This window comes from Pogona vitticeps, chromosome 7 (genome assembly GCF_051106095.1).
Source record: "Pogona vitticeps strain Pit_001003342236 chromosome 7, PviZW2.1, whole genome shotgun sequence".
NCBI lineage: Eukaryota > Metazoa > Chordata > Lepidosauria > Squamata > Agamidae > Pogona > Pogona vitticeps.
This window is the reverse complement of record NC_135789.1, coordinates 267,894-294,334: the sequence shown is the minus strand read 5'-3', so window position 1 is coordinate 294,334 and position 26,441 is coordinate 267,894. Positions and strand designations below refer to the sequence as shown.

At 57.5% G+C, this 26,441-nt stretch overlaps 2 protein-coding genes across 3 annotated transcripts in view; one reads left to right on the top strand and one right to left on the bottom strand.

Annotated features, from left to right (window-relative positions):
* SPEN (spen family transcriptional repressor) overlaps positions 1-13,469 on the top strand; it is a 55,816-nt gene extending 42,347 nt beyond the window's left edge. The window contains 6 exon segments of the mRNA XM_072977382.2: positions 741-8,073; positions 8,075-8,644; positions 8,995-9,408; positions 9,756-9,950; positions 11,388-11,546; positions 12,123-13,469. Coding sequence (XP_072833483.2) covers positions 741-8,073; positions 8,075-8,644; positions 8,995-9,408; positions 9,756-9,950; positions 11,388-11,546; positions 12,123-12,254 — 8,803 coding nt within the window. The 3' untranslated portion in view covers positions 12,255-13,469.
* Positions 13,470-14,803: 1,334 nt separating this feature from the next.
* Positions 14,804-24,114, bottom strand: ZBTB17 (zinc finger and BTB domain containing 17). 2 transcript variants are annotated; one of them, XM_072977386.2, is made up of 15 exons: positions 23,965-24,114; positions 22,858-23,064; positions 22,189-22,377; positions 21,500-21,706; positions 20,834-21,019; positions 20,201-20,487; positions 19,558-19,700; positions 18,993-19,293; positions 18,793-18,880; positions 18,186-18,302; positions 17,747-17,867; positions 17,405-17,535; positions 16,853-17,065; positions 16,156-16,245; positions 14,804-15,351 (listed from the first exon to the last, which is right to left on the bottom strand). In XM_072977386.2, the coding sequence occupies exons 1-15, from the start codon at positions 23,969-23,971 to the stop codon at positions 15,110-15,112; spliced, it is 2,529 nt and encodes an 842-aa protein (XP_072833487.2). In that variant the 5' UTR covers positions 23,972-24,114; the 3' UTR covers positions 14,804-15,109. The 2 variants fall into 2 exon arrangements, with proteins under 2 accessions (XP_072833487.2, XP_072833488.2); XM_072977387.2 differs by lacking the exon at positions 20,834-21,019.
* Positions 24,115-26,441: the final 2,327 nt, after the last annotated feature.

Here is a 26,441-nt window from a genome sequence, read left to right as displayed (position 1 = left end):
GTCTATGAATGTTGGCTATTTATTTTCTTATAAACAGTATATAAAGCAGTTCTTATCTTTCAGAGCAGTTAAATATTTCTCATTTCTTAAAGGGGAGGGGTGTCAGAATTGCCGGATTGTGCTGTTTGTCTCTACAAACCATTTCCCTTTGCCTAGACATTTATAAGGCTCAGAACATATCATTATTCTGCTGCCAGTTTGTTTTACTACTACTACTACTACTACTACTACTACTACTACTACTACTACTACTACTACAATAATGATGATGATGATGATGATGATGATGATGATGATGATGATGATGATGATGATGATGATGAAGTTCTTCTTCCATGGCCAGGAATCTTGATTTATAGAAAGCAGAAACAGTTTTTTTTCCTTGGGCTTTGTATACCTTGTCTTTGGCTGCTTTTTACTGCTCCACATTCTCTGATTAGAACCTGGTGCTGCACAGCCCTTTTAGGTGCTCAGCATCTCCTGCTGAAGTTAGCTCTTATCTCCTCCCTAATTTGCTGTCAAGAGTGACCTCCCCCTGCCCGCCCGCCCCCAAAAAGTCACATAACAAGCTTCCCTGAAAACCTTGACATCTTGTCTTCCATGGTGAAATAAGCAGGAAGAGAACTAAAGTCTTTGCTGGCAGCTTAGAAAAGAGCCATGCTTTAATTTGTTGTTTGATGGAGCCTGTATTTGCAGCCACCTTGGCTGACCTAAAATATTAATGACTCTTGCTTTGATAGGGATGAAAGAAGAGGTTCTTATGATTATGCTGCTGATCGTACCTATTACGAGGCTGTTCGGACGCCAGGGACCTATCCAGAAGACCCTCGGAGAGACTATCCAGCCCGTGGCAGGGAATTTTATGCAGACTGGGATCCTTACCAAGGAGACTATTATGACCCACGGTATTACGACGATCCACGGGAGTACAGAGATTACCGTGGAGACCCTTACGAGCAGGACATAAGGGAATACAGTTACAGACAGCGGGAGCGTGAAAGGTTTGAATCCGATCGGGACCGTGACCATGAAAGGAGGCCCATCGAGAGGAGCCAGAGTCCTACTCATTCTCGGCGGCCGCAGAGTCCTGGGGTGTCTCCATCGCAGTCGGAGCGGCTGCAGAGTGACTCTGAGCGGAGGATCTACAGCCGGTCTTCCGAGCGGAGTGGCAGCTGCAGCTCGCTTTCTCCCCCGCGCTATGAGAAGCCAGACAAAACACGCCTCGAGCGATATCCCAAAAATGAAAAAACAGAAAAAGAGCGTGCTTTTGAGCCAGAGAGACCTGACAAAGAGAAGCGCCTTGCGAGGAAAGAGAAGCTGGAAAAACTCGAAAGGGAAAAGGCAGAGAAGCTGAAACGCAAGGCCAAAGTGCCTTCTCCCAGCTCTCCATCCTCAGAGGCTGAAGAGAACGAAGAAGAGCCCAGTCCTGAGAAAGTGAAAGGCAGTGGCAGCAAACCCAGCCGGGAAAGACTGGACAAAGATGGGACGGCAAAGAACCGCCTGGAGCTGATGCCCTGCGTGGTGTTGACACGCGTGAAAGAAAAGGAAGGGAAAGTCATGGACCAGCCGGCTTTGGAGAAGCTAAGAGGGCGGCCGGAGAACGATGCCGTGAAGTCTCCCTCCCTTGAGCCCAAAATGCAGGCTTCTCAGATGGAGCCCATCAAGTCAGATCTGCTGAAACTGGAACCCGTCCGAACGAAGGTACCCAAAGAGAAGGTGCTTGCCAGTCACATTGAAATGGTGGACAAGGACGGGAAGCTGAAGCCCAAGAAGCACCTGAAAGTGGATCAGTCCAGCGAGGTGGCCAATCCCGTCGATCTGGAAAAGCTGGAGGCTCGCAAGAGGCGCTTTGCTGATGCCAACCTCAAGCCTGAGAAGCAGCAAAAAATGGAAATCAAAAGAGGTAGTCAAGAGGAAGAGGACGCACGGGTGGTTTCCAAGAAGCAGATGGATGCGATGGGTGAATCGGAAAGAAAACCCCCAAGGAAAGAGATGCTTAAACGGGAGTCCAAGAAGATCAAACTGGAAAGGCTCAACATCGCTGCCAGTCCCAAGGATACTCAAGAGCCGACAGGTGTTTCCGGAGGCGTTGGTTCTCGTCCCAGTTTGGACCTGGCCGCTCGGTTGGGAGACACAATGGAGGAGGCCACAGAAGCTCCCGAGATCCCCTCTCGAAAGGCAAATTTGATGAAACTGCAGCACAAGCACACACAGCTGTTAGAAGATCCAGGAGCAGAGAGAGAGGACACCTGGAAAAGCTACTGCAGCCTTCCAGAGGAAGCATCTGACCACAAGCATGTCCAAGACAAGCCTCCCCCCTCCGAGATGGAGGAGAAAATCCCCATCGACATTGACCACACTCAGAGTTATCGGAAGCAAATGGAGCTCAGCCGCCGGTTGAAGCAGCAGATGGAAATGGAGATTGCGAAGCATGAGAAGTTTGGCAGCCCCAAGAAAGACCTCGACGAGTACGAGAGGCGCAGCCTGGTGCACGAAGTGGGAAAACCCCCTCAGGATGTGACCGACGATTCCCCTCCCAGTAAGCGGAAGAAATCTTCCGATGCTTTTGACTTTGAGATCAGCACCAAGAGAGAGAGAAACTACCGAAGCTCTCGGCAGGTGAGCGAAGACTCGGAGAGGACGGCCTGTTCCCCTGGTCTCCGGCCCTTCCACTTCCACGAGGAAGAGGAGATGCTGGATTCCCCGCGTTCAGTGCCATTAAAAGAAACCAAAGAATCGCCTAAAACGGAAGAAAAGGGCCCTCCGTACTCCAATGTGGCTGTCAGGGAAGAGGCCTTGAAATTTAACCCCTACGATTCCAGTCGACGAGAGCAGATGGCCGAAATGGCTAAAATAAAGCTATCTACCCTGACTACAGAAGAGGAATCCCATCGGTGGGAAGCCCAAGTGAAACAGGAGCCCAACCGAGTGGAGATTAGCTTTCCGAGCAGCATTGTCAAAAGGAAAAGCATACGGAAGCGGTCCGTAAGGGATCTGGAGCCCGGGGAGGTGCCTTCAGACTCGGATGATGATGGTGATAGTAAGCCCCATTCTCCTAAGACCTCTTCATTACTGGAAAACTCCAGGTTATCTTTTTTATTGCGGGACAGGGAAGAGAAGCTCCGGGAGAGAGAGGAAAGGCTGCCAACATCTTTAGAACGGAATAAGTTTTATTCTTTTGCACTGGACAAGACCATCACCCCAGACACAAAAGCACTGCTGGAGAGGGCGAAATCTCTCTCATCATCTAGAGAAGAGAACTGGTCTTTTCTCGACTGGGACTCGAGGTTTGCTAGTTTTCGAAACAACAAGGACAAAGAGAAAGTAGACTCAGCGCCAAGGCCTATCCCTTCATGGTACATGAAAAAGAAGAAGATCAGGACAGATTCCGAAGGGAAGCTGGATGATAAAAAAGAAGACCAGAAGGAGGAGCAGCAAGAAAGGCAGGAGCTGTTTGCCTCTCGGTTCTTGCACAGCTCAATCTTTGAACAAGATTCTAAGCGCCTACAGCATCTGGAGCGAAAAGAAGATGACCTTGACTTCCTCTCTGGCCGACTGTATGGCAGGCAGACCTCTTTGGATGGTACCAACAGCCTGTCGGACTTCACGCCAGAGCCAGTGGTTCTCTTTCACAGCCGATTTGTGGAACTCACTCGAATGCAGCAGAAGAAGGAGAAAGACCAGAAGCCCAAAGAAGCCGAAAAGCAGGAAGAGAAGGAAAATCGGCCCAAGACCCCTGAAGCTGTGCTTGAGAACAAAGAACCAGAGCATAAACCTCCACTGCTTGTTGGGCTAGCCGCCGGGGTGATGGTTACACAACAGGAAGCCTCCTCACTGGTCATACCTGAGAAGGTGGTGAATGAGAAGCTCCCGGTGGAGGCGGCCTCTTCTTCAAGAGATGAGAAGCCACCAGAGCACGGGCCTGTTGCTGAAGAGCCAAAGCCTCTTCCGGAGCTCCTGGAACCTGTGAAAACAGAACTTCTAGTGCAGGCGGAAGCCCGGCCAGGCGCAGAGGGCAACAGGACAGAGACGGTTCTTCCAGCTGCAGCTGCTGAAGGTGACTCTGTATCTGTGGAACATCCTTCCTATTTGGATACCAAGCCACCAACACCGGGATCTTCTTTTTCCCAAGCAGACATCAGCACTGACCCAGAACGGGAAACAGTCTCACCACCTCCCAAATTGGTCACAAAGTCCGAGGATGTGCCTGAGGTGAAAGAGGAAGAATTGTCACCCACTCTGAACTTGGAGCCATCCGCGGGCCAGAAGGCGGAAGCAGCGTCTGAAGCTTTACCTCCCATTTCTGATACGGAGGCAGAAGCTGAGCCCCCTGTTGTTGTAAAAGACAAGAAGTCGTCGAAGAACAAACGTTGCAAGACCCCCGTCCAGTCGTCTGTGGCCAGTGCTCCGGAGAAGCCTGTTACAAGGAAGAGTGAAAGAATTGATCGCGAGAAGCTGAAAAGGTCCGGCTCTCCCCGTGGGGAAGCCCTGAAACTTCTGGAACTGAAAGTAGAAACCGAGAAGGGATCCCGGAATGCTTCAAAATCCCCAGGTGCTGCCACAGAACCAGAGACCCCTGAGCCCAGTTTGCTGGTAGGCCGAACCAGACGTCGAAACGTCAGGTCTGTTTATGCCACCACGGGGGATCACGAAGGACCCTCCCCTGTGAAGGAGCCCGTGGAGATCACCAGGTCTACCAGGAAAAGAGTGGAACGAGAACCTCCCGATGCCACAACGGTGCCAACTCCTCCGAGGAGAGGCAGACCTCCCAAGGCCCGCCGCAAGCCCGAGGAGGAGATCTCCCCCATCAAAGCCGAACCGGCACAGCCAGAGGCCGAAGAAACAGAAGTGAAAGAGACGGTCGAAATCCCTAAGCCTGTGGAGGGATGGAGGTCCCCCAGATCCCAGAAGCTAATGCACGGCCACTCATCAGCTGCCGGCGGCCCCTCAGGCAAGAGAGGGAAGAACGAGCTGAAGGCCGAGATCTCCCCGGAGCCTGAAGAGACGGTTGAATCTCCCAGCCAAAGCTTGAATGTGGGTGAAAACAGCGGGAAGCCCAAGGTGGAGAAGGAGCCTCTTGCCAGCGAACCGAAGCGAGACAGGAAAGATGTTGAAGTGGACAAAAGCCCACCTGACCCCTGCCCAGTTGAGATTTTAGAACGGAAACCTGTCCCAGAGAAAGTGACAAAGGCCAAAAGGGGACGATCCAGGAACGTCAAAGCGGTCGACAAAGCATCCTTGATGAAGAGCCTGAAGAACATTGAGATCCGTCTCAACGTGGATGAAGTCAAAGGTGCTCTCCGGCCAAGCGAGGAGGAGGGGGAGTCTCTGCCAGCCTCACCCCCCAAAACCAGAAGCCCTCTGAAGGAAGACAAACTGTCGCCCTCCTTCGTAAAGAATGATCCCGAAGACCACTTTCAGGAAGTGGCCCAAGAAGGAGAGTGTGAATCTACACACTCCCCTGAGGCCGATCAGCTGGCCAAGCAGATCGAGCTGGAGCGGGCAGTGGAGAACATAGCCAAGCTCACCGAAAGCCCAGCAATCACCCCCTACAAGGCGGCCGAGGTATCAGAGGCGGCCGAAGTATCAGAGGTACGCCAGGAGGAAGAGGGGGACAAACCTGCTCATCAGGCTAGTGAAACGGAACTAGCTGCCGCCATTGGGTCCATCATTAACGACATTTCCGGAGAGGCTGAGAACTTCCCTGCTCCCCCAACGTATCCGGCTGAGCCAGAACCTGACATACCGGCTGTACCGCTGGTGTTGGCGCCTCCACGAGAGGAGGTGATGGAGCCCGAGACGGATCAAGCGGTTATCAACATCTTTGAGGCAGAAGCAGGGTCTGTGGAGCCGCCTGGCCCACCCGTCCCCGGATCTGCAGCAGACACTGAAAGCAAGGAGGCAGAAGTGAGCTTCAGCGAATCCTCAAATTCAGCTCAGGAAGCAGAAAGTATCCAGGAGGCCGAGGTTTCTCGGAAAGAGCGTGGCCGCCAGAAGGTCACCCGGGCAAGACGCAAGCGCAGCATGAGCAAGAAAGGCGAGGCTCCGGAAATGAGGACAGTGGAGCCGGAAAACATCTCAAGCAAATCTCCTCTTGCCAGTGATGCCAAAGGAAAACCCGAAGGGGCCATGAAAGAGGACAGTCAGGGGGCACATTCTCCTCCCACGGCCTCCCCAGTGGGTGTCCCTGACGTGAGCAAGGTGGCCACCCTAGATGTGATGCCTCACAAACCCACCACGGAGAGCAGCCCTCTGCGCAAAGCTCCTGATCCGTTGGATCGTCACTCTCCCTCCCCTCCAGCCGACGAAGTGGGCTCGAGTGGGTTCAAGCTGCGCTCCACACCTGACAACACCCCTGTGACTCTCCCCAGCGCCCCTTTGCAGACCGTTACGCCTTTGGCCGCCATGAAGTTCCCAGCGCCTGTCCCTGCCGGGGTGGTTCCACTTCATTCCAGCACTACCAAGGTGACAGAGTGGATTGTGAAGCACGAGGAGGCCCGGGCCCGCTCCACCCCACCGCCGGCTCTGCCTCCCGACACAAAGGCATCGGACATAGACACAAACTCCAGCACCTTGCGGAAGATCTTGATGGAGCCCAAGTATGTGTGTGCTGCCGGCGTAGCCTCCACACATGTCACGGCTGCCATCGCTGAGCCTGTCAGCGCTCCTCGGTTGGAGGAGGCCTCTGTCCATCCTCCCGCAGAGGCTGTTAGAGCTGGTTCGGATGAAAAGCCAGCAGTCCCGGCCCCCAACACGTTGGAACTGGCGGCCGCAGAGGCCCCGGTCTTCCCAGAGAAAGAGAAGATCATTTCAGTCATTGCCCCCAAAGCCACCTCTGTGATCAGCAGGATGCCCCATAGCATTGACCTTGAAGAGACCCCCAGGATCACCTTGGTAAAGCAAGCGCCTCAGCCCCAGACCTGCCTTGTCAGCGCCCTTTCGCCCAAGTACAAGCAGAGGCCAAGTACCAACGACAACAGTCGGTTCCATCCCGGGTCTATGTCTGTGATTGAAGACCGTCCCGTGGAAACAGGATCCAGCTCAGGCCTGCGTGTCAACACCTCTGAAGGCGTAGTCCTCCTGAGCTATTCGGGGCAAAAAACGGAAGGCCCTCAGCGGATCAGCGCCAAGATCAGCCAGATCCCGCCAGCGAGCGCTGTGGACATTGAGTTCCAGCAGTCTGTCTCCAAGTCTCAGATCAAGCAAGAACCTCTCGGCTCCTCTCCAGCAATCCAGAAGGGCACTCAGGCTCCAGTGGTGGGGTATGGGAGTGTATCTGCCCCATCTCTGGCACTGGGAACCCAGCCATACAGCCCTTCCCCCATCCTCACCTCCATCAAGCAAGAGCGGAGCAGTAGTCTGGAGAAGTCAGAGCCAGCCCACCACTCGGTCCAGGCCCCTACTTCACAGCCCGGCCCAGTCAAAGTCCTTTCCCAGTCGGCCAACACACCCTCCATCCTCATCCACAACCAGATGGTCCTCCCTCAGGGCATAGCTTCTTCCACCAACAAAAAGCTTCCAGACCCAGCTGCCCTGAAAGGGGAGGCGAAAACTCTCCAGCCAGCCAGCCTGAGCCCCGGCGTGAGCCCTCATCACGCCTCCTTGTCTGTCAAGATGCATCCGGAGGCCAACCATGTGAGTGCCGGAGGTGGAGGCCCCGGGGAGCGGGCTGGGCCTCACCTGAGTGCCACCAAGCAGGAGCCCCTTTCCCCACGGACCAGTGGCCACTCTCCGTCTCAGTTCCCCAGGGCTTGTCACCCGGGCGGTCCTTCCTCCCCTGCTTTGTCGGGGAACAGCGCCATGTTGGGGATCCAGGGGTCTCCGTGCCCGGGAATCCCCGTGCCTCAGTACATCTCCAGCATGCACCCAGAGCAGTCCGTGATCATGCCCCCACACAGCGTCACCCAGACGGTGTCCCTGGGCCACCTCACCCAGGGTGAAGTGAGGATGAACACCCCTCCGCTGCAGGGCATGCCCTATGGCATCCGGCCGGAGGCGCTCCACTCCCCACGGGCGGCCCTGCAGCCCCAGCGCTCCAGCACCCCCCAGCCGGCCCCCCCTCCGGGACATCGTCATGCCATCTCTGTCTTCCCAGCATTCCTCCGAGGAGGAGATGCACTACCACCACCCAGTGTGCCGGGGATCAGCCCCGGTGCAGTCGGACGTTCTGGTGATGCAGCCGGACTACCGCATGCATCCCACGGGTCTCCGGCTCGACCAATACAACGTACCCCGGGACGTGAGGATGATGATGCACCCGCACATGGCCGCCGTGGGCAGCGACCACCACCCGGAGAGCCGGCAGTCCAGGACGCCAGAGGGGCGGTCAGTGAAGACTCCTCCAGCCACCAAGACGCTGCAGTCGGGCAAAGAGACGCCCAAGGCGTCGGAGGTCAAGATGGCGCACTCTCCCCACAGTGAATCTCGGCTCCTGAGCAGCCAGCTCCCGGGGCTGCCCTTGACGCAGCCAGTGGTCGTCCCTCATGGCGTACAAATTATGCATCCCACGGGGAGCTCCTTCCACGACTACCGGACCGTCTACAGCGACATGAGGAGCTACCATCCGGCCGCTCAGCTGGGCCACCCACCCTTCTCTGGGGCTTCGCCGATCGGCCTGCCTTCCCGGAGCATGACCCCCTCTCAGGTAAGGGGAAGACCCTCATCCTATCCAAAAACGCCAGCCCCATGGAGCCCTCGTAGAGTCCTTCCTTCTGTAAGCCAGGATTGAAGGCCGAGGCATGGGAACCCAGAGGCCGTGGAGGTCTGGCCACCACGGTCTCCCTTGTTCCCCCTGCTCTTCCCAGACAGGAAGGATCAGGCTGAGCCAAAACCAGAAACCCTTGTCTTTTGCCTCCTTCCTTCTGGGAGGGACTGGTGGCAGAGGAGACCCTCCTCCAGCTCTATTTGAGGGAGGGGGATGGGGGGGCCTGCCCTGCGTGGCCTTCTCCCCTCACCCCACTTGCTTTTGCTGCTGCTTCTCCCCCCCCCCCGCAGGGCCTTCCGGAAGGGGAACACTCGCACCCCAACCAGCCGGCTCACAGCAAGACTCCCCAGCTCTCCCAGGAGCCGAAGGGGGCCCAGGCGGCAGGCCCAGACCCCACCCACCATTCGGCCGTCAGCCGGCACCTGCAGCAGATGGAACCGCACTTGCACCTCCCGCGAGGCCAGGCAGAAGCGAGCCAGACCTCCTTCCCGTCCCCCGTGGCTGTTTCGGTCAAGCAGGAGCTCCCGTCGCCCCACCAGGCCTCCCTGCAGAAGACCTCCTTGTTCGTCCCAACCACCGCCGGGCCCGCTGCCGCTCCTTCAGGGCTGCTTGTCTCACGGCCCGAACCCCAGTCGGTGCTCAAACTCGACCCAGCCGCTCACACTGTTTCCCAGAGGCCCGTGGACATGGTCCAGCTTCTGACCGTGAGTCGGCTTTTAACTGTGGATGTTCTAGTAGGGGCCGGGGCAGAGAGGGCAAAGCCTCAGGAATCCTTTCCCACTTTCCTTGGGAGGAGGGCAGCAGCCATGGGGCAGAAGCAGGGGGACATGAACTGGGACTTTACTGCAGGCAGAGGGGGAGCTGGTAGGTCCCATGGCTAAGGGGGCAGGCTCTCTCTAGGCCATGGCCTATTGGTGCCAGGAGAAGAGAGGGTGGCTTCCCCTGCCCCCCCCCCCCAGTGCTGTGTCCTGCCTGTCTTCCTATGCCGGCCTCCTGAGTCCTCCTGTTGCCTCTGAGATTTCTCCCCCTTCACATGCTTCTCCTTTTGCAGAAGTACCCCATTGTGTGGCAAGGGCTGCTGGCGCTGAAGAACGACACGGCGGCCGTCCAGCTGCACTTTGTCTCCGGCAACAACGTCCTGGCCCACCGCTCCCTGCCCGCCCCAGAGGGAGGGCCCCCCCTGAGGATTGCCCAGCGCATGAGACTAGAAGCATCACAGCTGGAAGGCGTGGCCCGCAGGATGATGGTAAGGGGCCCCCTCTGGTGCCCTGGTTTCCCTTCTGGCCATCCGAGGTGCTCCTGTGAGGTTGATCTCAGCCCCCCCCCCCCCACTTAGTTGGCAGAAGAGAACGGCTGTTGCGCCCTGGGCCGTTTCCATTGGAAGTGTGGGCAGGGTTTGGGTGGTTTCAGGAAAGAGCCAAGGATTTGTCTCAAGGGTGGAGCAGGAATGGGGAAGAGGAGGCTCCTGCAGAAACCCACACTCACAGGACGACCTTCTCTGCCTCTTTTGGCTCGTTAAGATAAAACAAGCTTGGGAGGGAACCGTGTGTTTTGCCCTACGTGTCACCAAGAAGGCGGCAGGTATCCCCACACAGCTCCTTGCCCTGGATTGGCAACATCAGGTTGAATATGTGTGCCACTGGTTGGAGTGGTCAACAAACAGAAGAGGGCCCAGTAAGGTTAGATAAGAGCCATAAAGGTAAAGGTAAAGGTTCCCCTTGACAATTTTTGTCCAGTCGTGTCCGACTCTAGGGGGCGGCGCTCATCCCGCTCTTCAAGCCATAGAGCCAGCGTTTGTCCGAAGACAATCTTTCCGTGGTCACATGGCCAGTGTGATTTAGACACGGAACGCTGTTTACCTTCCCATCAAGATGGTACCTATTTATCTACTCGCATTTGCATGCTTTCGAACCGCTAGGTTGGCGGGAGCTGGGACAAGCAACGGGCGCTCACTCCGTCGCGTGGATTCGATCTTACGACTGCTTGGTCTTCTGACCCTGCAGCACAGGCTTCTGGGGTTTAGCCCACAGCGCCACCACGTCCCTTGCGATAAGAGCCATACGTTTATTTATTTATTTATTTTATTTTTATCCCGCCTTTCTAATCAATTAAGATTACTCTAGGCGGCTTACAACAATACAAACGAACAACGATATAATTAAAAGCAATTTTACATAGGAAAGCTTATAGCAAGATGGGACAGAACTAGGGAGTGGAAGGAAAGGGGAAGTCAGGAACTGACAAAGGGGAAGGCCTGCCGAAACATCAATGTTTTTAGTTGTTTTTTGAAAATGCCCAGCGAGGGAGCCGCGCAAATATTAGGAGGGAGGTTATTCCAGAGGCGAGGAGCCACCGCCGAGAAGGCCCGATTTCTTGTCTTCTCCTTCCAGGCCTCCCTCGGCGTTAGGCTCCTCAGCCTCACCTCCTGGCTCGCGCGGGTGACACAGGTAGATCTTGGTGGGAGTAGGCATTCTTGGTGGTTGCTTGCAAGTATAGTCCAAAGTCTGTGCTGGCCACTGATCGGGCTGTGCCCCGGAAGAGGAGCCCACCTTGGTTCCCCGAGTGGTCCAGGAGGGACCTTCCCTGCAGCCCGGGCAGGAGCAGCATCCCTTGCCCAACGGGTAGGCAGACCATGGGGGGCCCCTTGAGCCCCTCCGTCAGCTGGTGGCCTCGTGTCTTCTAGGTGGAGAGTGATTACTGCCTGCTGCTGGCCTTGCCTTGCGGCCGAGACCAAGAGGATGTGGTGAGCCAGACGGAGTCACTCAAGGCCGCTTTCATCAGCTACCTACAGGCCAAGCAAGCCGCCGGCATCATCAACGTTCCCAATCCAGGCTCCAACCAGGTACAGAGAACAGGTCTCTCTTGTTTTTGGGTGGGATTTTACCTGCCCCTCAGGTAGGCAGGCTTTCAATCCTACCCTTGCCTTGTTCGACTGTCTAGAGAGAGAGAGAGAGAGAGCGCCTAGTCCCTGAGCCTGCCGAAGGGCAAACACCTGCCCCCTCTGGCTTGGCAGTCCACGGGCAATGCGAAGCCCCCCCCTCCCTGCTTCTCTGAGGGACTGGCTTTGCACGGGCATCCATGGCCTCTCATTTGGTACATCACCCTACATTCACGTTGTGATTCTTGGCATTTTGAGTGAGTAAAAGCATTTTACTCCAGCAAGCATTTTCCTCATTTCAATGAAAAAAGGAGGTTATCCAGTTTTTTTCAAGGTTCCTAAATGCTTCAACATTCCCCCAATATTTTCCAGACATTTCTATGGGAGAGTTATTGAGGGGGAGGGCCTGAAAATGAGCAAGGGGGGCTCTGTTCATTGTTCTGTCCCTCCCTCTTACCCTCTGGGCCTCAAGCTCTCAGTGGCCCAGGGTCGGGCTGGGTCCCCCCCCCCTTCCTGACTCTGCTCCTTGCTGTCTTTCAGCCGGCGTATGTTCTGCAGATCTTCCCGCCCTGCGAATTCTCAGAGAACCACCTCTCCCGCCTGGCCCCAGACCTCCTGGCCAGCATCTCCAACATCTCTCCTCACCTCATGATTGTCATTGCCTCGGTCTGAGCAGCGGATGAGTTGTGGACCTGTCTTTTCCCCCCTCCAAGGCCCTATAGCAAAAACAGAGGCAACGGACGATGGAAGGGTGGACTCAGTAGAAGGAAAGAAGGAAGAGAGGAAGGGGCTCCTCCGGCCCCCACCCCCACCTCTGGGGCCTTGGCCAAATGCTCATGGGGTGGTGCCCCCCACTGGCTTGTATGTTTACATTTTGCTTCAGCGAAGGCGGTCACCCGAGGGGCTCAGTGAGGCAGCCCGAGCCGGGCTTGTCGCGCCTCCTCTTTGAGGAGACAAAAGGAAGTCTTTTCAACATGGAGGGAATAAGTTTCAAAAGCACGGAAAAGGAACCAGAACTGCCTTTGCACTAGTTTAGTGGCTTTGGACCTTTGCACAGCTGAGAGGTGTGTTGTGGCATCCCGGGTGGCAGTCTCAGTACACTCATCCAGCCGGCGGACGGACACACTGGACTTGTGAGAGAGATGCAAGACCTGGGAGGTGGTGCACCTGTCAGCGGGTCGAGGAGCATTTCACACCGTTCCTTTCCTCCCTGACACACACACACATACACAGAGTGCTTGATTCTCCCAGTTGTTCCTCCCTTGCTCCTTGAACTGCCCCATCAGCCTCCACCCAACCCCGATGCTGCAGTTGCCTCGTGCCCCTCCGTCTGGGATGTGCAGTTTACACCAAAAGCAAAACACAAAAGGGAGAGCTATATTTTCCTTCTCGGCAGGATATTGCAGGACTCTGTGGGTGGGTGTATATAAACTATATATATATATATATGTATATGTATATATATATATATATATATATATGTATATGTATATATATATATATATATATATATATATGTATATGTATATGTATATATATATATACACACACATATAAAACTGACTTAAAAGAAATCTGATCCCCACAACATAACTTTTTTTTAATCTGTGCCAAAAAAATGTGTTTTCAGAGAAAATCTTATTTTCATACTCAGACTTTGTATTTGTCACTCATTTGTAAGTGCGCTTCATTTAGACATGGTTCCCTCCCCACCTTTGCGGCTGCCTCTCAACATGTGGAAGTGTTATACACTTGTACAGACTTTTTATCTTTCTGGCCCTGTCCTCCTCCTCCTAACACTTAATTTATGGAACTGTTTTCTCAGCGCAGTTTTGTTTTGTGTGTCCATTGGATTACAAACTTTATTAAAAAATACAAAACATTCCAGTAGTAAGGGTGCCGTGTGGTTAACGACACACAGTCCCACCAGCTTTGGCTGTGGAAGCCTCTTTAGTTTTGAACCCTTTTGAACATTAGTTTTGAAATGAATTTGTTTAGCTTCCGATTTCCATCCTCTTAATTTTAGGGCTCGTGTATCAAGAATTCATAGCAGCAAAAAATCTGAAATATGGACTCCTTTCTTGTAACAGGGAAAGGTGATCTGTTGAGGTGCGTGAGGAAGAAGACAGCAGATGATCTGCACTAAAATAAAATTTAAAAAGTGGGAGGAGCAGGTGGGAGCCTGGGCATGGTGGCTTCAGTTTTTGAATCACCCTCCAAGGATCAGTTCAATAGTAGTGTTCCAAAGTGCAGGTGACGTCTAGGCCAGAGGTGTTCCACTGGGATCCCAGTGAAGGACCTGCTATTCATGAGGCTCCAGTGCCGCTGAGAAATTGAATGTGTAGCTCTTCAAAAACAGAATTGTGTTGGCTGTTGTGACCATTTGCAAGTTGGTTTTCACCCAGCGGTGCCTTTTGTTTTCCCCTTTGTATTTCTGGAGCAGAAAGGTGTGGCTTGTTTAAATTGCTTATCAAAATGTAGAGCGGTTTAGAACGACCCGGGTGTGTATCCTGCAGGTGGTAGAGGAAGGGCCAGGGCCAGGGCTCAAAGAACAGATCCAGAGATGCTCTGCATGCAGAAGGTGCCGGTCAGAAATCTGACTGCAGTTGGTGCCAAAGCAGTAGCAGAAACTTTCCCTGTCTTGCCTTTCTATGGGCTGGTGGAAACCTGGGAATTGCGCCCCCCCTCCCCTCACTCCGGCATCCTCCCTCTTGCTGTGCCAGCTAGGCAGCTGCTTCTGGTGTGTCCATGATTCTGAGGTGGTGCAGCCAGCAAGTGTCCCGTTACTCTGATGAAGGAGAGCTAATGCATTGAACTCAGTAGTTTGGGACTTTTCAGTAGTTTTGCTGCTTGATTCCTAAGCGATCAGTTAGCAAATGGGGATTGGGGAGTCCTTTCCTATAGCAAAGTGGGATAGGCATAGATGAGAGGAAGAAAGGCTTTCGATAATCCAGTTCTGCTTCAGAAGGAACCATGGTCTTCAAATGCTCAAGGCTGCAGGGGGGGGATTGGCCAGGTTAACACCCCCCCCCCCAAAAAAAAGTGACTGGAGTGTCAGGAATGAAAAGACCCCAAAACGGCTGTTTCCCTTCCCTCCTCTGCCTTTTTGTGCCATATTTTCAAGCATGCACTGGAAGTGAAGGCCACCCTCACACTGAAGCCTGAGCATCCAGTTGGGTCTGAACAAAGGCTGCACCTGGCTAATGTTTTTTAAACAGAGCTTAGAAAATAATGGCATTTATTTCCTCTACATATTAACACAGGTGGTGATCCTCTCCCATACAGAAATGTCTCTTCTTTATAGCAATCCTGCTCAGCATTTTTTTTTCTCCTTTCAAGAACAGCTTGTGACGGAGCGCAGGAGAAAGGGCCTGATTGCTCGCCGAACCAAACCACCCTCCTCCCTTCCACGGTCTGAGGGAGTTGGGGGGGGGAGGCAACCTGAGCTGCAGCCTCCGCATCAAGCCAGGGCCCCATTGCTTCTCTGCTCCCTCAGGTGCTGGGGGGAGACGGCGGCACGGCCACTTTCACTCTGCCGCCTGCGGGGCCTCGCTCCCGTCCCGGGTGCGGAAGAGGAGATCCCCCGATGGGATGACCTGCTCTGCCTGCCAGGCAGTGGCCGCCCCATATTGCTGGTAAAAGTCCGTGTCGGCCTGAAACATGACCAGGGCCTGGGCGGTGTGGATGCGCACGTGCTGGGCCAGGCTGTTGGCGTCCAGGAACTTCTCTCCGCAGGAGTCACAGGCGTAGAGGATTTGGGTGTTGGGGTCTGGAAAGACAGAAGGAGGTCAGCCCCCGGGCTGGGTGGGGCCAAAGGCTGCACGCTGTGCCCCCAGTTGGGCAGCAAGAGGCCACATGGGGGAAAAGACTGCCAGCAGCATGTGGGCACCACCGCACCCTCCCTTTAGTGTTCCTCTGCTACTGGGGTGGGAATGAACACAGGCGCTGCCGAGGGACAAACCTCCATGGAATGGATCTCTTCCCCTTTTAGAGCAGTCGTCACTTGCCTTCTTACTCCCCCCCCCCCCAAAAAATCCCAAATGCTGGCATGCAAAGCACGGGGAGGGGGGGTCGGGTCATTCCTGTTTCTTCAAAGCCATGTCCCAAAGAGGGCTGTGAGGCGAGAACACCGGGTGGCGGTGTGGGTGTGCGACTGAGGAGGCTGTTTAACCAAGGCAGGCGGTCTTTGAGAGAGGCTCGCCAGGCGGCTCAGGGGTGGCCAGTGACCACCAGAGAAGCCTCTCGGCAATTCTGGGCAAATGGACCAAAGGCCCGAGTTCACTGAAGGAAGCTTCGTGTGGGCCATGAAAATTTATGCTGCAGAAAACACACCCACTTGGTTTTTGTTCCTGCAGGACCTCCCTTGCAATCTTAGGGGCTCTTGAGGAAAAGGGGCGAGAGAGCACAGAGCAGGGATGTTTCATCAGGCTGGGATGTGCTGCCCCCCTGTGGCAACATTTATGTTGCCAGGCCCTTGGCATCTGTAAAGAAGACAGGCCCCGAAGATTTGCAGCAGGAAGCTCCTTCCCCACCGGCAAGGGAACCATCCCAGGGCACCAGCCAGGAAACTCACCTGCCTCTTGCACCTGTTTCACCGCTTTCGTGATCTCAGCCTTCAGTGCTTCCGTCTCGTCTGCCGTCACCGGAGCCGCTACAGGGACCACTGCCGAGGGAGGGAAGGGGAGGGGGGAGTTAGAGATCACCTGGGCCAGCCGGCCAGCCCCCTCTTTGACTGCTGCCCTTCCTTTCAGGATCGGGAGCAGCTGAAAGCAGGGAGACAGGACTGGGGGCCGGAGGGGGGGCGGAAGAGATGGAAGGGGATGGGGAAGCTATTGCTTGAGTAAAGGCTGTCCTGCAGGGGAGGGGTGTCCACCCTGACCTTTGGAAGGGCAAAGAGACCCAAGACCACCAGCACCCTGCGGGAAGTGGGGTTTTGGCTCTCCTCTGTGCTTTCGGCTTTAATTCACATCAGCTCCACAGAGGGCAGCCCCCAGGAAGGGCCTCCAGGAGCGGTAGGTCCTGTCCAGCTTTGTGTAAATCCAACACTCTCAGCACGCAGTGAGTGTGATGTCAGAAGCGAGACGTTGTGACTGCTTGGCGCCAGATTCATTTGTCCAAGATGCCCGAGGCCGAATAAAGTGAGGGAAAGGGCAAACCTTGCACAGATTCCAGACCAGTCCCGGGGGCGACAACATGCGGATCTTCAACCCTGGAACCCGCCCGAGAATCCCAAGGACAGCCTCCCTCTGAGCTCCTGTCCCTTGACTCACCTGTGAGCTGCGTGACGGCCGTGGCCGCCAGGGCCTCCGTGGCCAGCGTCACCATCTCGTCGGAGGCCACCGTGACAATATCGACGTCGTCTCCTTCGGCCTCTAGCAGCTTCATCCCGGCTTTGCCCTGATGGACTGTCTTGACGTGGGAGCGGAGGTTGTCGACCCGGTTGAAGCCACGGCCACACCTCTCGCACAGGAAGGGCTTCTCACCTGCACGAGAGCAGGAACGGAGCTGGTACCATTCAGGCATCGCCTTCCCCCAAGAGCCGCCTGCTTCCTCCGGTCACCAGGCGTTGCCCACGTGGGCAAACCTTTACACAAGCTTATGTGAAAGCTTGTACCCGATAAAACACGGGACTCTTGAAGCGCCCGAGACGACAAACCTTTGGCTCTTTGCTTCTCTCCTGGTCCTCTGGTGGTTTTTTTGTTTCCAGGGCCTTCCCTCACCTTTCCAGTATCCTTTTTGACAAGCCGGAAACCACCGCCCTGCACACACATCTGGGGTTCGGGGAAGGGAGGAAATGTCTCCCCGCAGCTGCCGTGACTCACCTGTGTGGATGATGATGTGCTTGGAAAGATCGCCCACATTCACAAAGGCTTTGTTGCAGACGTTGCACTTGTGGGGCCGAATGTTGTCATGATGCCGAATGTGGTTTGCCAACTGGCTGGACTGGACAAACCTGGCAAGGAGGAAAGGGGGCAGATCAGGAGGAGGAGGAGGAGGAGGCCATGCCCAGTAATGTTACCTAGTTGTTGTCATATCTCAGAAACACCGACCGGTGTGGAAGGAAGGCATGGTGCACATCAGCCGGCAGCCATCCTTGGCCAAGCCAACAGCTGGGAAGGCGCCGGCCCACCCTGCCCAAGACGGTGGTCCCAGGAGACCGTCACCTTTTGCCGCAGCGCTCGCAGACATAAGGCTTCTCCCCAGTGTGCTGGCGCACGTGCGCAATGAGGGAGCTGGCCTGGGTGAAGGCTTTGCCGCAGATCAGGCACCGGCACGGCTTCTCGCCTACAGAAAAACGACAGGGGAAGGGAAGCGAGGAGGACGGCGGCAGCCCCAGCCAGAGCCCAGCCAGGCCAGGCCTCTCAAAGGAAAGAGGCCTCCGAGCACCTGCCGAGGCTGGAACGTTAACCTGAAGGCTAAACTTTGCTCTCTGGTGGAAGCAGGTTTCCCAATCTGGGTGGGGTGGGGTGGGGTGGGGGTGGCTTGCTCCCAGGGGCAAAAGCCAGATTCTGCCCCAAACTCAAGCACCCCTCCACCACCACCACCACCAGCCCAGCCCCCTTCCTCTCCTGGCTGCCTCCCCACCCCTGGACCAAGGCTGACCTGTGTGGATGCGGATGTGGCGCTGGAGAGCCCCGGGGTCTGCAAACTGGCGCTGGCAGTGGACACAGATGTAGGGCTTCTCCCCACTGTGGATGCGGAGGTGCCGCTTCAGGTTGCCTGAATGGTGTGGAGGGGGGGTTTGAGAGGAAGAGGCATGAAAAGCTGGGGAGGCATGCGCCAGGGGTGGGGTGGGGGGCCTTGGACTGAATCTCGGTCCCCGTTGCACAGCAGAGACCGATGGCCCTGCAACTGAAAGTGGGCTTGTGGAAGGTACCGTCTCGGAGGGCACAGGGGGCAGTGCCAAGAAACCTCCCCACCACCCCCTGGAGCAGGAGAGGGGATGACGTGGTTCCTCCCCCCTGCCCCAGGGCCGTGAACGGGAGCGGGTGGCCCCAAAACGAAGGACCACACTTCAAGGAGAGGCCGCTGTCCTCTAAAATGGGGGGGGAGCTCCCAGCCGCTGTTAGAGCAGATAGTCCACACTGGTTGTATGATGGGGGGGGGCTCCTAGAGTGGAAAGGAAATCCCTGCCCAGCCGTGGATTCCCAGAGCGTCTGCCCCCGCCTGAAAGAGAGGCAGCTGCCCCCCTCCCCTTCTGCCCCCTTACCTGATGTGGTGAACTGCTTCCCGCACTCCCGGCACTTCAGGGGCCCATCGGCAATGTGGATCTTCAGGTGCGCCTTGAGGTTCCCAACCTGCCAGCAAATGGGGGAGGGGGAGGCAGGCCGTGAGCCGAGGGGTGGGGAGGCCACGGCGAGGCGCTCCTCCCAGCCCCTCCAAGCGGGGGGAGGGCTCTCCTCTCCTCACCTGGTTGAATTTCTTCTCGCAGTGGGGGCACTTGTGCTCCTTGTCCGTGTCGTGGGTCTCCAGGTGGCGCATCTTGGACGTGGGATCCGAGAAGGAGCGGCTGCAGTAGTCGCACTGGTAGGGCTTCTCGCCGCTGTGGACCAGCTGGTGGCGCTTCAGGTTGCCCGAGGTGGTGAAGAGCTTCCCGCAATCCTCGCAGCGGTACTTGGCCTCCCCCGTGTGCCGCTTCTTGTGCAGGTTCAGGAGGCTGATCAGGCGGTAGCTCTTCCCGCACTCTTCGCAGCTGTACGGCTTCAGTGGGCTGGGAGGGGGCAGGAGCCACACTCAACAAGGCCCTTCCCCAGCCCCCCCCCCAAGACAGACAGACAGGCAGAGACACACACACCCAAAGAGCAGCCAGACAACACAGCTAGGCGCCCTTTCACCACCTTGCCTTCGGGAGGCCTGAGACGTCGCCCCCAAACCCACCGCCTGCCAAGGCCAGACGCAGTCATCGCCTGATGCCCCAGATGAGCCTTGCTGGCCTCTGGCCCTGCGCATGCATGCACACGCAAACCCCACGCACCTGTGTGTCTTCTCGTGGGCTTTGCAGGCTGCTGGGTCCGAGAAGGCTTTGCTGCACTCCCGGCAGGAGAAGGGCTTCTCCCCCGTGTGGATCCGGATGTGGCGCTTAAAGTTCCCAGTGTGCGTGAATTCCTTGCCACAGTCCTGGGGGTGGGGCGGAAGAAAGGGAGTCACAAGAACCCCGTTCCAAGTCAGATCTTTGTAAACCACCTCCCCGAGCCCCGCACACACACCGCAAGAGTTGCATGTTGGCTCAACAGCAAGCTTGGCTTGGATGCAAGAGCCAGCTTGGGATTCATTCTGCATTATCCAAATGGTGAGGCAGGAAGTTGGTGGGGGACAAGGCTCCCCCCCCCCAAGTGGCCCTCCTCCCTCCACACCTTGCTTGAACGTCATGGAGGCGTTACATCTTCCCCTCCCTTATCCGTCCGAGAAATGTGAGGTTATTTTGGTCCCGTGAGCCACCGGTTCTGGCCCACCCTCTGCTCCCCACCTTGAGTCAGGCCAGGGCCCCTCCGTGGAAAAGCCACGTCCCCTTGGCACGACTCTTCTTCCCACCCTGGGGAGCTGCCTGCCCAAGGCAGGGCCAAGGACGTCTCCGCAAGGGGGCCCCATATTCTCTCTCCCTCAGGCTGCCTTCTCACCTCACACTTGTGTGTGATGGAGCCGTAGGTCTTGGACTCCGTCCGGTCGCTGTAGGTTCCTGAGCGGAGCAGCCTGGCTTCTCCTGGGTTCTCCAGCCCAGGGTCGGTGCCCCCTGCCTCCACCTCCTCAGGGGCGCTGCCATTGGCCAACAGGGCTGGCCTGGGCTCTGTGGGCTTGGCATCCACTTCCGCCTCAGAGGGAAGGCCCCTCTCCTCCTCCTCCTCCTGCTGTCCTCCCGTCTCCCTCTCCGTCTCCATCTCTGCTGGGAGCTTCAAGGCGGAGGGCTCTGGAGGACCAGTAGGAACAGAAAGGTGAAGAAGCTGGGCAGAGTTCTAGCCAGAGGGTCAAAGATAGTAGAGGGAGAAAGGAAAAAAAAAGGGGGGGGATAGCAGGAGGGACCAGCTCTAAACTAAACACAAGATGGAGGTACTGTATATAAGATATACTCATAAACGATAAGATCTCGCTACAAGAGATTCCAGCACAGAGAGCTCAAAAAGCAGCAAAGAAGACAGGAACGAAGCTGATGTGAGCAGGCAAGAGGCTGGATCCTGGGGCCCTTCTCCGGACCCCCTCCCCCACCCTGCCCCCTTCCAGGATGCAAGCTCCACGTCACAGCTGCAGCCACCCACCTGCCTCGGCGGTCCCTACGGGAAGGTGCGTTGAAGTGGCACTGGCTTCACCCGGGGAGGCCCCTTCCAGCCGTAGGGTCTCAGGGACGCCAGCGGCGGCGGCGGCGGCAGCAGAGGAGGAGGAGGAGGAGGAGGAGGAAGGGGCGGCAGGAGTAGCATCGGCACCTTCCACAGCCTTCTCTGCACCTGCAAGGAAGGGGCAGCCGTGGCAACCTGAGCCCTCAAAAAGGGCCAGAGAAACAAGAGCAAGGCACCTGGGCGGCAAGAGCGAGGAAAAGAAGGGAAGGGAAACTGATCCTGTCCCACGGTGGGGAACAGGCCCCCCCCCGCTGCGGCCAGGGTGGCAGCCCCTCCCTTGGTTGGAAAGCGAAGCCACACCAAAAGGGAGAAAGGAGAAAAAAATTAGCCATGAAAGCCTGGCGATAGGATGCCTGCCTCTGGACAGGGTTACCGGAAAGACACACACAGGGGCACCCGGGCGACCCCACCCCCCCAGCACCCCCTCCAGGAGGCAGGGTGAAAGCCACCCCTTCTCCATTCTCCACCAACTCTGCTGCAGCACCGAGCGGTGAAAAAAAAGGCACAAAATGGCAGAGGTTGAGTGAAAAAGAGTTGCCCCTCCTGAGGCATGGATCTGCTCGCAGGCCTTGGTTCCCTGGCACTCACCTGGCCCCTTGCCAAGGGCTCTGCCCTCTTCTCCCTCTGCTGCCCTCGCAACTGCCACCTCCGCCGCCTCCGGGGGCTCCTCCATGGCCTCCGCTTTCGGGTGGCGGTGGCGGCTGCTGTGGCAGCTCTCTGGCCCTGGCCCTGTTTCCCCCGCCTCGCAGGAGGGCTCTGGCTCGTCCTTCTGCCCAAAGGCTCTCTTCTCCGGCCCTGGGAAAGAAAGGGGACCCAAACCAACTAGGACACACTCGTGGCCCTTTGCGCCTTCCCATCCTCTCCAGCAGACACAAAAAGGGGGCTGTCAGTGGCCCACCTTCCCCATCTGGGAAATGGTCGGGGAGGGGGGCAATCCTCCGCAGAAGGATCACAGAGGCCCTGGCGTGGAATCAGGGCAAAGAAATGCCCAGCCGCCTAAGCCTTGCTTGAGGAATCCGTGGGGGGGGGGGAGGTTTTCTCCAGGTGCCTCAAGAAAGCCAAAGGGCCTCCCTGAGTCGGCAGGTCTCACAGCTGCTGGGACCGCCCCACCTGACCCTTGAGGGCATCAGAAGAGCCTGGCTGAAGCCCAACCCAAGGAAGGCTCCCTGAGGGCGAGAATGACTCCCTTTCTCCTTAAAGGCCCAGCCCTGCCAAGCCCGACCGATGCCCCTGCAAAGGCAAGGATGCCAGGAGGAAGCAGGAAGCCCTCTCCTTACCAGCTGCGACCGGGGCCTCTAGGCAAGGGCTGCTGTTCCCCGCGGGGGCTGAGAGGGCCCGCAGGGCATTGCAGGCGCCAATCACCTCCTGCATCTGGAGGAAGCCAGCCACCGCCAGGACGTCCTCCACGTTCTCCAGGCTCAGGCTCAGCTTGGCCGTGTACATGAACTCCAGCACCTGCTCCAGACCTGCGAGAGAGGCCGGGGGGTGGGGTGGCGATGAGGACCGGAGGGGCAGCCCACCCTCCTCCCTTCCCAGATGGAGCGGAGCCCATTTTGGACAGGATTCCAGGACCTGACAGTCCAGTCGGGCTAGGCAGCCTAGCATAAAAAGGGGCATTAGCCCGGGGCGGTTTCCCTGTGGCAGCCCCCCATTAGTGCCCAACCCTCCCGGCCGATGGCGAGGGCTCCTGACAGATGCCTGCCCTGCCCTGCAGAAAGGCGATAACCCCCATCTGCCCACCCCATCATGGAGAGCAGCTGGTCCTCAAAGACCGTCTCTGCTTATTCCCTGCCCTTTGTGCTGTTACTGGACTCACAGGCATCCACGTGGCTGGAGCAGAACAAGGTGCATCCATCCCTCCTGGCAGACAGGAGCCCGGGCACAAAGGCAACCGGCTTCCTCCCGGGGTCCCCACAACTGGCCTGGCCCCTCTCTCCTGGACCCACCTGCAGCATTGCTGATATCAAGATGCACCACGTCCTTCTGGTCCACAAAGAGCATCCTGAAGTACTCGCTGCAAGCGGCCAGCACCGCCTTGTGGGCCTTGAAGTCAATGCCGTCCACCACAAAGGTGCAGTCACAGAGGAGGCCCTGCTGGCGCTGCTGGTTCAACTGCTCCAGGACTTGCTTGCTGTGCTGAGGGAAGTCCATGGCTGAGGAGAGACCCAAAGGCCCCCCCGTCAGCACATCCCATGTGCCCCACCTCTCTCTCCATAGATCGCACCCTCCCTCGGCTTGAGGTTTCCTTTTCAAAGGTCCTGCCACTCGCTCGCTTGACAGCCAGAAGCCCAGCAAAGACGGCACCGCTGCCGGCCCCTTCGCTCACGTGTCGGCCCCTCTGGCTCCATGTCCAGTGCCGGCTTTCAGCCTCCGTGCCTGCCCCACCGCGCGCACACCCTCTGGAAGCCCCTTCCTCTCCAGGAGCCCCCCCCTTTCTCCACCCTCCTATCCCGCCTGCTCAAGGCAAGACCACCGACTCATAAGCAGGCAGGCAGAAGACCAAAAGCAGCAACTCTGGCCGGTCTCCTCCTGAAGCCCCCGCCTCCACCCCAGAAGCAGCCTCTGCCCCCCATGGATCTCCCCCCCCGCCCCCGTCGCCTCGATCCTTCCCTGAGAGGAATCTCTCAGCCAGGACAGCGGGAGGGGGGGGGTGAGCCTCTGCCCTTTTCCCAAAAGGCAGGGGCGAGGTGGGAGACCCCTCGCCTGGGTGACCTGCCCTCCTCCTCCCCCCACCCCCCGCGGAGGTGTCTCAGGCGGCATCTAGAGGCCAGGCCCAGGCCGAGCGAAATGGGTGACTCAGAGGCCGGCTGCCCCCCCAACACAGCCCCCCCAACCGGGTCCCACGTGACGGAGCCCCCCTCCTCCTCCCGCCCTGCCGGCCCCCAACCAGCCCCGCCCCTCCAGGACCCCCCCTCCCTCCCCGGGCCTCTTCCTCACCTGCCCCAGCCCAGGACTGGCTGACAGCCCCCGCCCTCGCCCCCCCCATTCCTGTGCCCCCCACCCCCCTTGCCCCCCCCCACATACACACACCGGGTTTCACGCCCCTCCCCCACCTGCCATCCCCCCGCGTCACATAATCCCGGCCGCCGGCGGCGCTCAGAGTGACACGGAACAGACAAAGGGCACCGCCATCTTGCGGCAGGGCGGAAGCGGCGTCGCTTTGGTCACCGCCTTCTTGCGCGGCGGCGCGGCGCCGAAACACCGCGCGAGGGCGCAGGCGTACTGAAGGATACATCGGCGCGGTGTTTCTTGGGGCTTTGTGCGCATGCGCCTCCTCTCTCTTTTACGGCAAGTGGTGACGTCGCGGGCACGTGATGCCGACGTCGACCAAAGGGCCGCTTCGCCGTTGCCATGGCGCCCGAGGGACAAGGCCTGGGGCGGGAGCCCTTCGGGGGGAGGAAGGGTCCCGTGAGGGGCGGTGGCGGGGAGGGCGGGCAGGACCGGTTCGGCGGCGTTGATTCGCTCGTCCACCCGCCCCCCCCGAACAACGGTGCGGACCAGAGGGGAACCCGCGAGTGGGCGGAGCGTTCGCCGTTTGATTGACACGGAGCAGCCCCGCCCTCGCCAAACGCGCCAACTTTTGAGTTGTGCAGAGCCCTTCGTCAGGTGAGGCGACGACAGCCCCCCCCTCCGGCAAAGCGGGATTTGGGGAGGGCGGCGAGCGGTTCAGACCCCCTTTTAAAAACGGCAACTCCCATTATCCCCCTGTAGCAATCGGGATTCTGGGACTCCTAGTCCAAGGTCGGAGGCTTGCGAAGCTAAATTTGGAGGAGAGCTTAGAGGAAATCGTTCCCGGAGGAGGAGGAGGAGGAGGAGGAGGACAAAGAGAGTTTCCCCCCCCCTCCAGCCCCACTGCACCCACAACACGACACAACACAAGGCCCTCCCTCCAGAGGTCAGGGCGGCCGGGAAAGGAAAGGCCCCGGGGGTCCCAGCCTCGTTCCCCCCCCCCCCCAGGACCCGTCCAAGAGGTTGGTTTGGGGCCCCCTGGGTAGGAAGGGGGGGCAGCTCTCCATTAACGGGGGAGGGGAAGTCGAAGGCAGCCCCTCCCCCCAGTCTTGGGAAGGGCCGCCCCATCAACCCCGAACTGGCGTAAACCTATGTATTTATATATTTATTTACTTATTTCATATACTGTATACCTTTTCTCCATCCAGGACTGATGGGTTGCCATTCTGTTCACTGACCTTATATAGGTTATACTGCAGAAGCCTCTTTTTTGGGGCCAGGGGTGAGGGAGGGGCTTGGCCCTGAATGGCACCGGGTTAGACCCTTCCGGCTCAGATACGGGGGGGGGGCTTCCTCCTGATGCCCTTGCCCCCCTCTCTCCCCCTGCCCCCCTCCCCGATTTATGGCCTCTCCCAGCCAGCCCGCCGAGGGCAGGATGACCTCTGAGCTAATCCAAGCCTTGGACCAACAAACCTGACAAGAGAGCTTGTGGTAACTACAAACAAGCCCAGTTGCAGGGCCAAACAAATGGCACCACCTGTGCTGTTTTGCAGACAAAACCAGGGTGAACCGAGGCGGCTTCCACTGCTCTGCCCACTCGGGAGGCAGGCCGGATGGGTTTGCAACTGCCCTGGCCCCCAGCTCAGCCCCCTACCTGGGCAGGCGCGAGGAGGCCAGGGAACATCTTTCTCGGTGGGGAGGGGTGTGCTCCCCTCCCCTCCTACTGAATTCCAGCTTCCTGAGGGAATCAGCACCACCGGCTGACCCCCATCCCCAGGAAACAGGCAGACAGTACAGGATCCATTCCAAGGTGCCAGACAGGCCCATCGGTCTGAATCTGGGCTGTAGCCTGTCAGAGGGCAAGTAGAGACTCAGCCGATGGCCCTGGAAAACTCCCTGCAAAAAATACATAAATAAACCCTCGCACTTAGAAAGTCAGTGTCTCAGGGTTTTAACCTTGCCTTCCCTTTGACCTGCCAGCTTTCTGCATGCAGATTTCCCCCCCCCCTTCCTTTCCTCCTTTCCATAGTGGAAGTGGTGTGGTGTATACACTTCCTTCCCTAAGTCTGAAGTTGTTCCCCGCTCTGTCTCACCTCAGGCTGTTGGTCTGCCCGCAGCCCTTGGTGCTCTTGTGTCAGCGTGAGGACCTTTGGACAGCTCAGACTCTTTGTGAAAGGGGCAGGGCGGATGGGTGGGCACTGGCAAGGGATAGCAAAGGGAGGGGGGTGCACAGTGAAAGTACCCGCTGTCAGTGTGGAGGGGGGAGAGGAAGGCAAAGAATCAGGATTTTTGCTGCAGCATCTGAAGGTGGTTGGTGCCGTTTAGAAACTGCCATCTCTCACAAGACAGAAGAGATTTCCCCACACGTGCTTTTTAAAGGAATACCCATGGGAGAGGGTTGGGCCGATGTGGCTTTTCCTGCTGGCGGCCGTGGCAGGGGGTGCCGGGTCTTCTGCCCACAGGGGTACGTAGCCTTTTCATTGGGGAAAAGAACTTTAGATTCTGGAAGGGAAAGCGGGCCCCCATCCCCACCCCCAGCGGAGGCTGCGTCCTCCTGACAGAGTGACTGCTGGTGTCCTTT

Excerpts from the sequence above, each read along its gene's own strand:
- ZBTB17 (XM_072977386.2), bottom strand. Across the intron at positions 17,868-18,185 it reads CCACATCCGCATCCACACAG|GCGAGAAGCCGTGCCGGTGC; the intron begins GTCAGCCTTGGT and ends GTTTTTCTGTAG. Across the intron at positions 17,536-17,746 it reads TGCGAGCGCTGCGGCAAAAG|GTTTGTCCAGTCCAGCCAGT; the intron begins GTGACGGTCTCC and ends CCTCCTTGCCAG.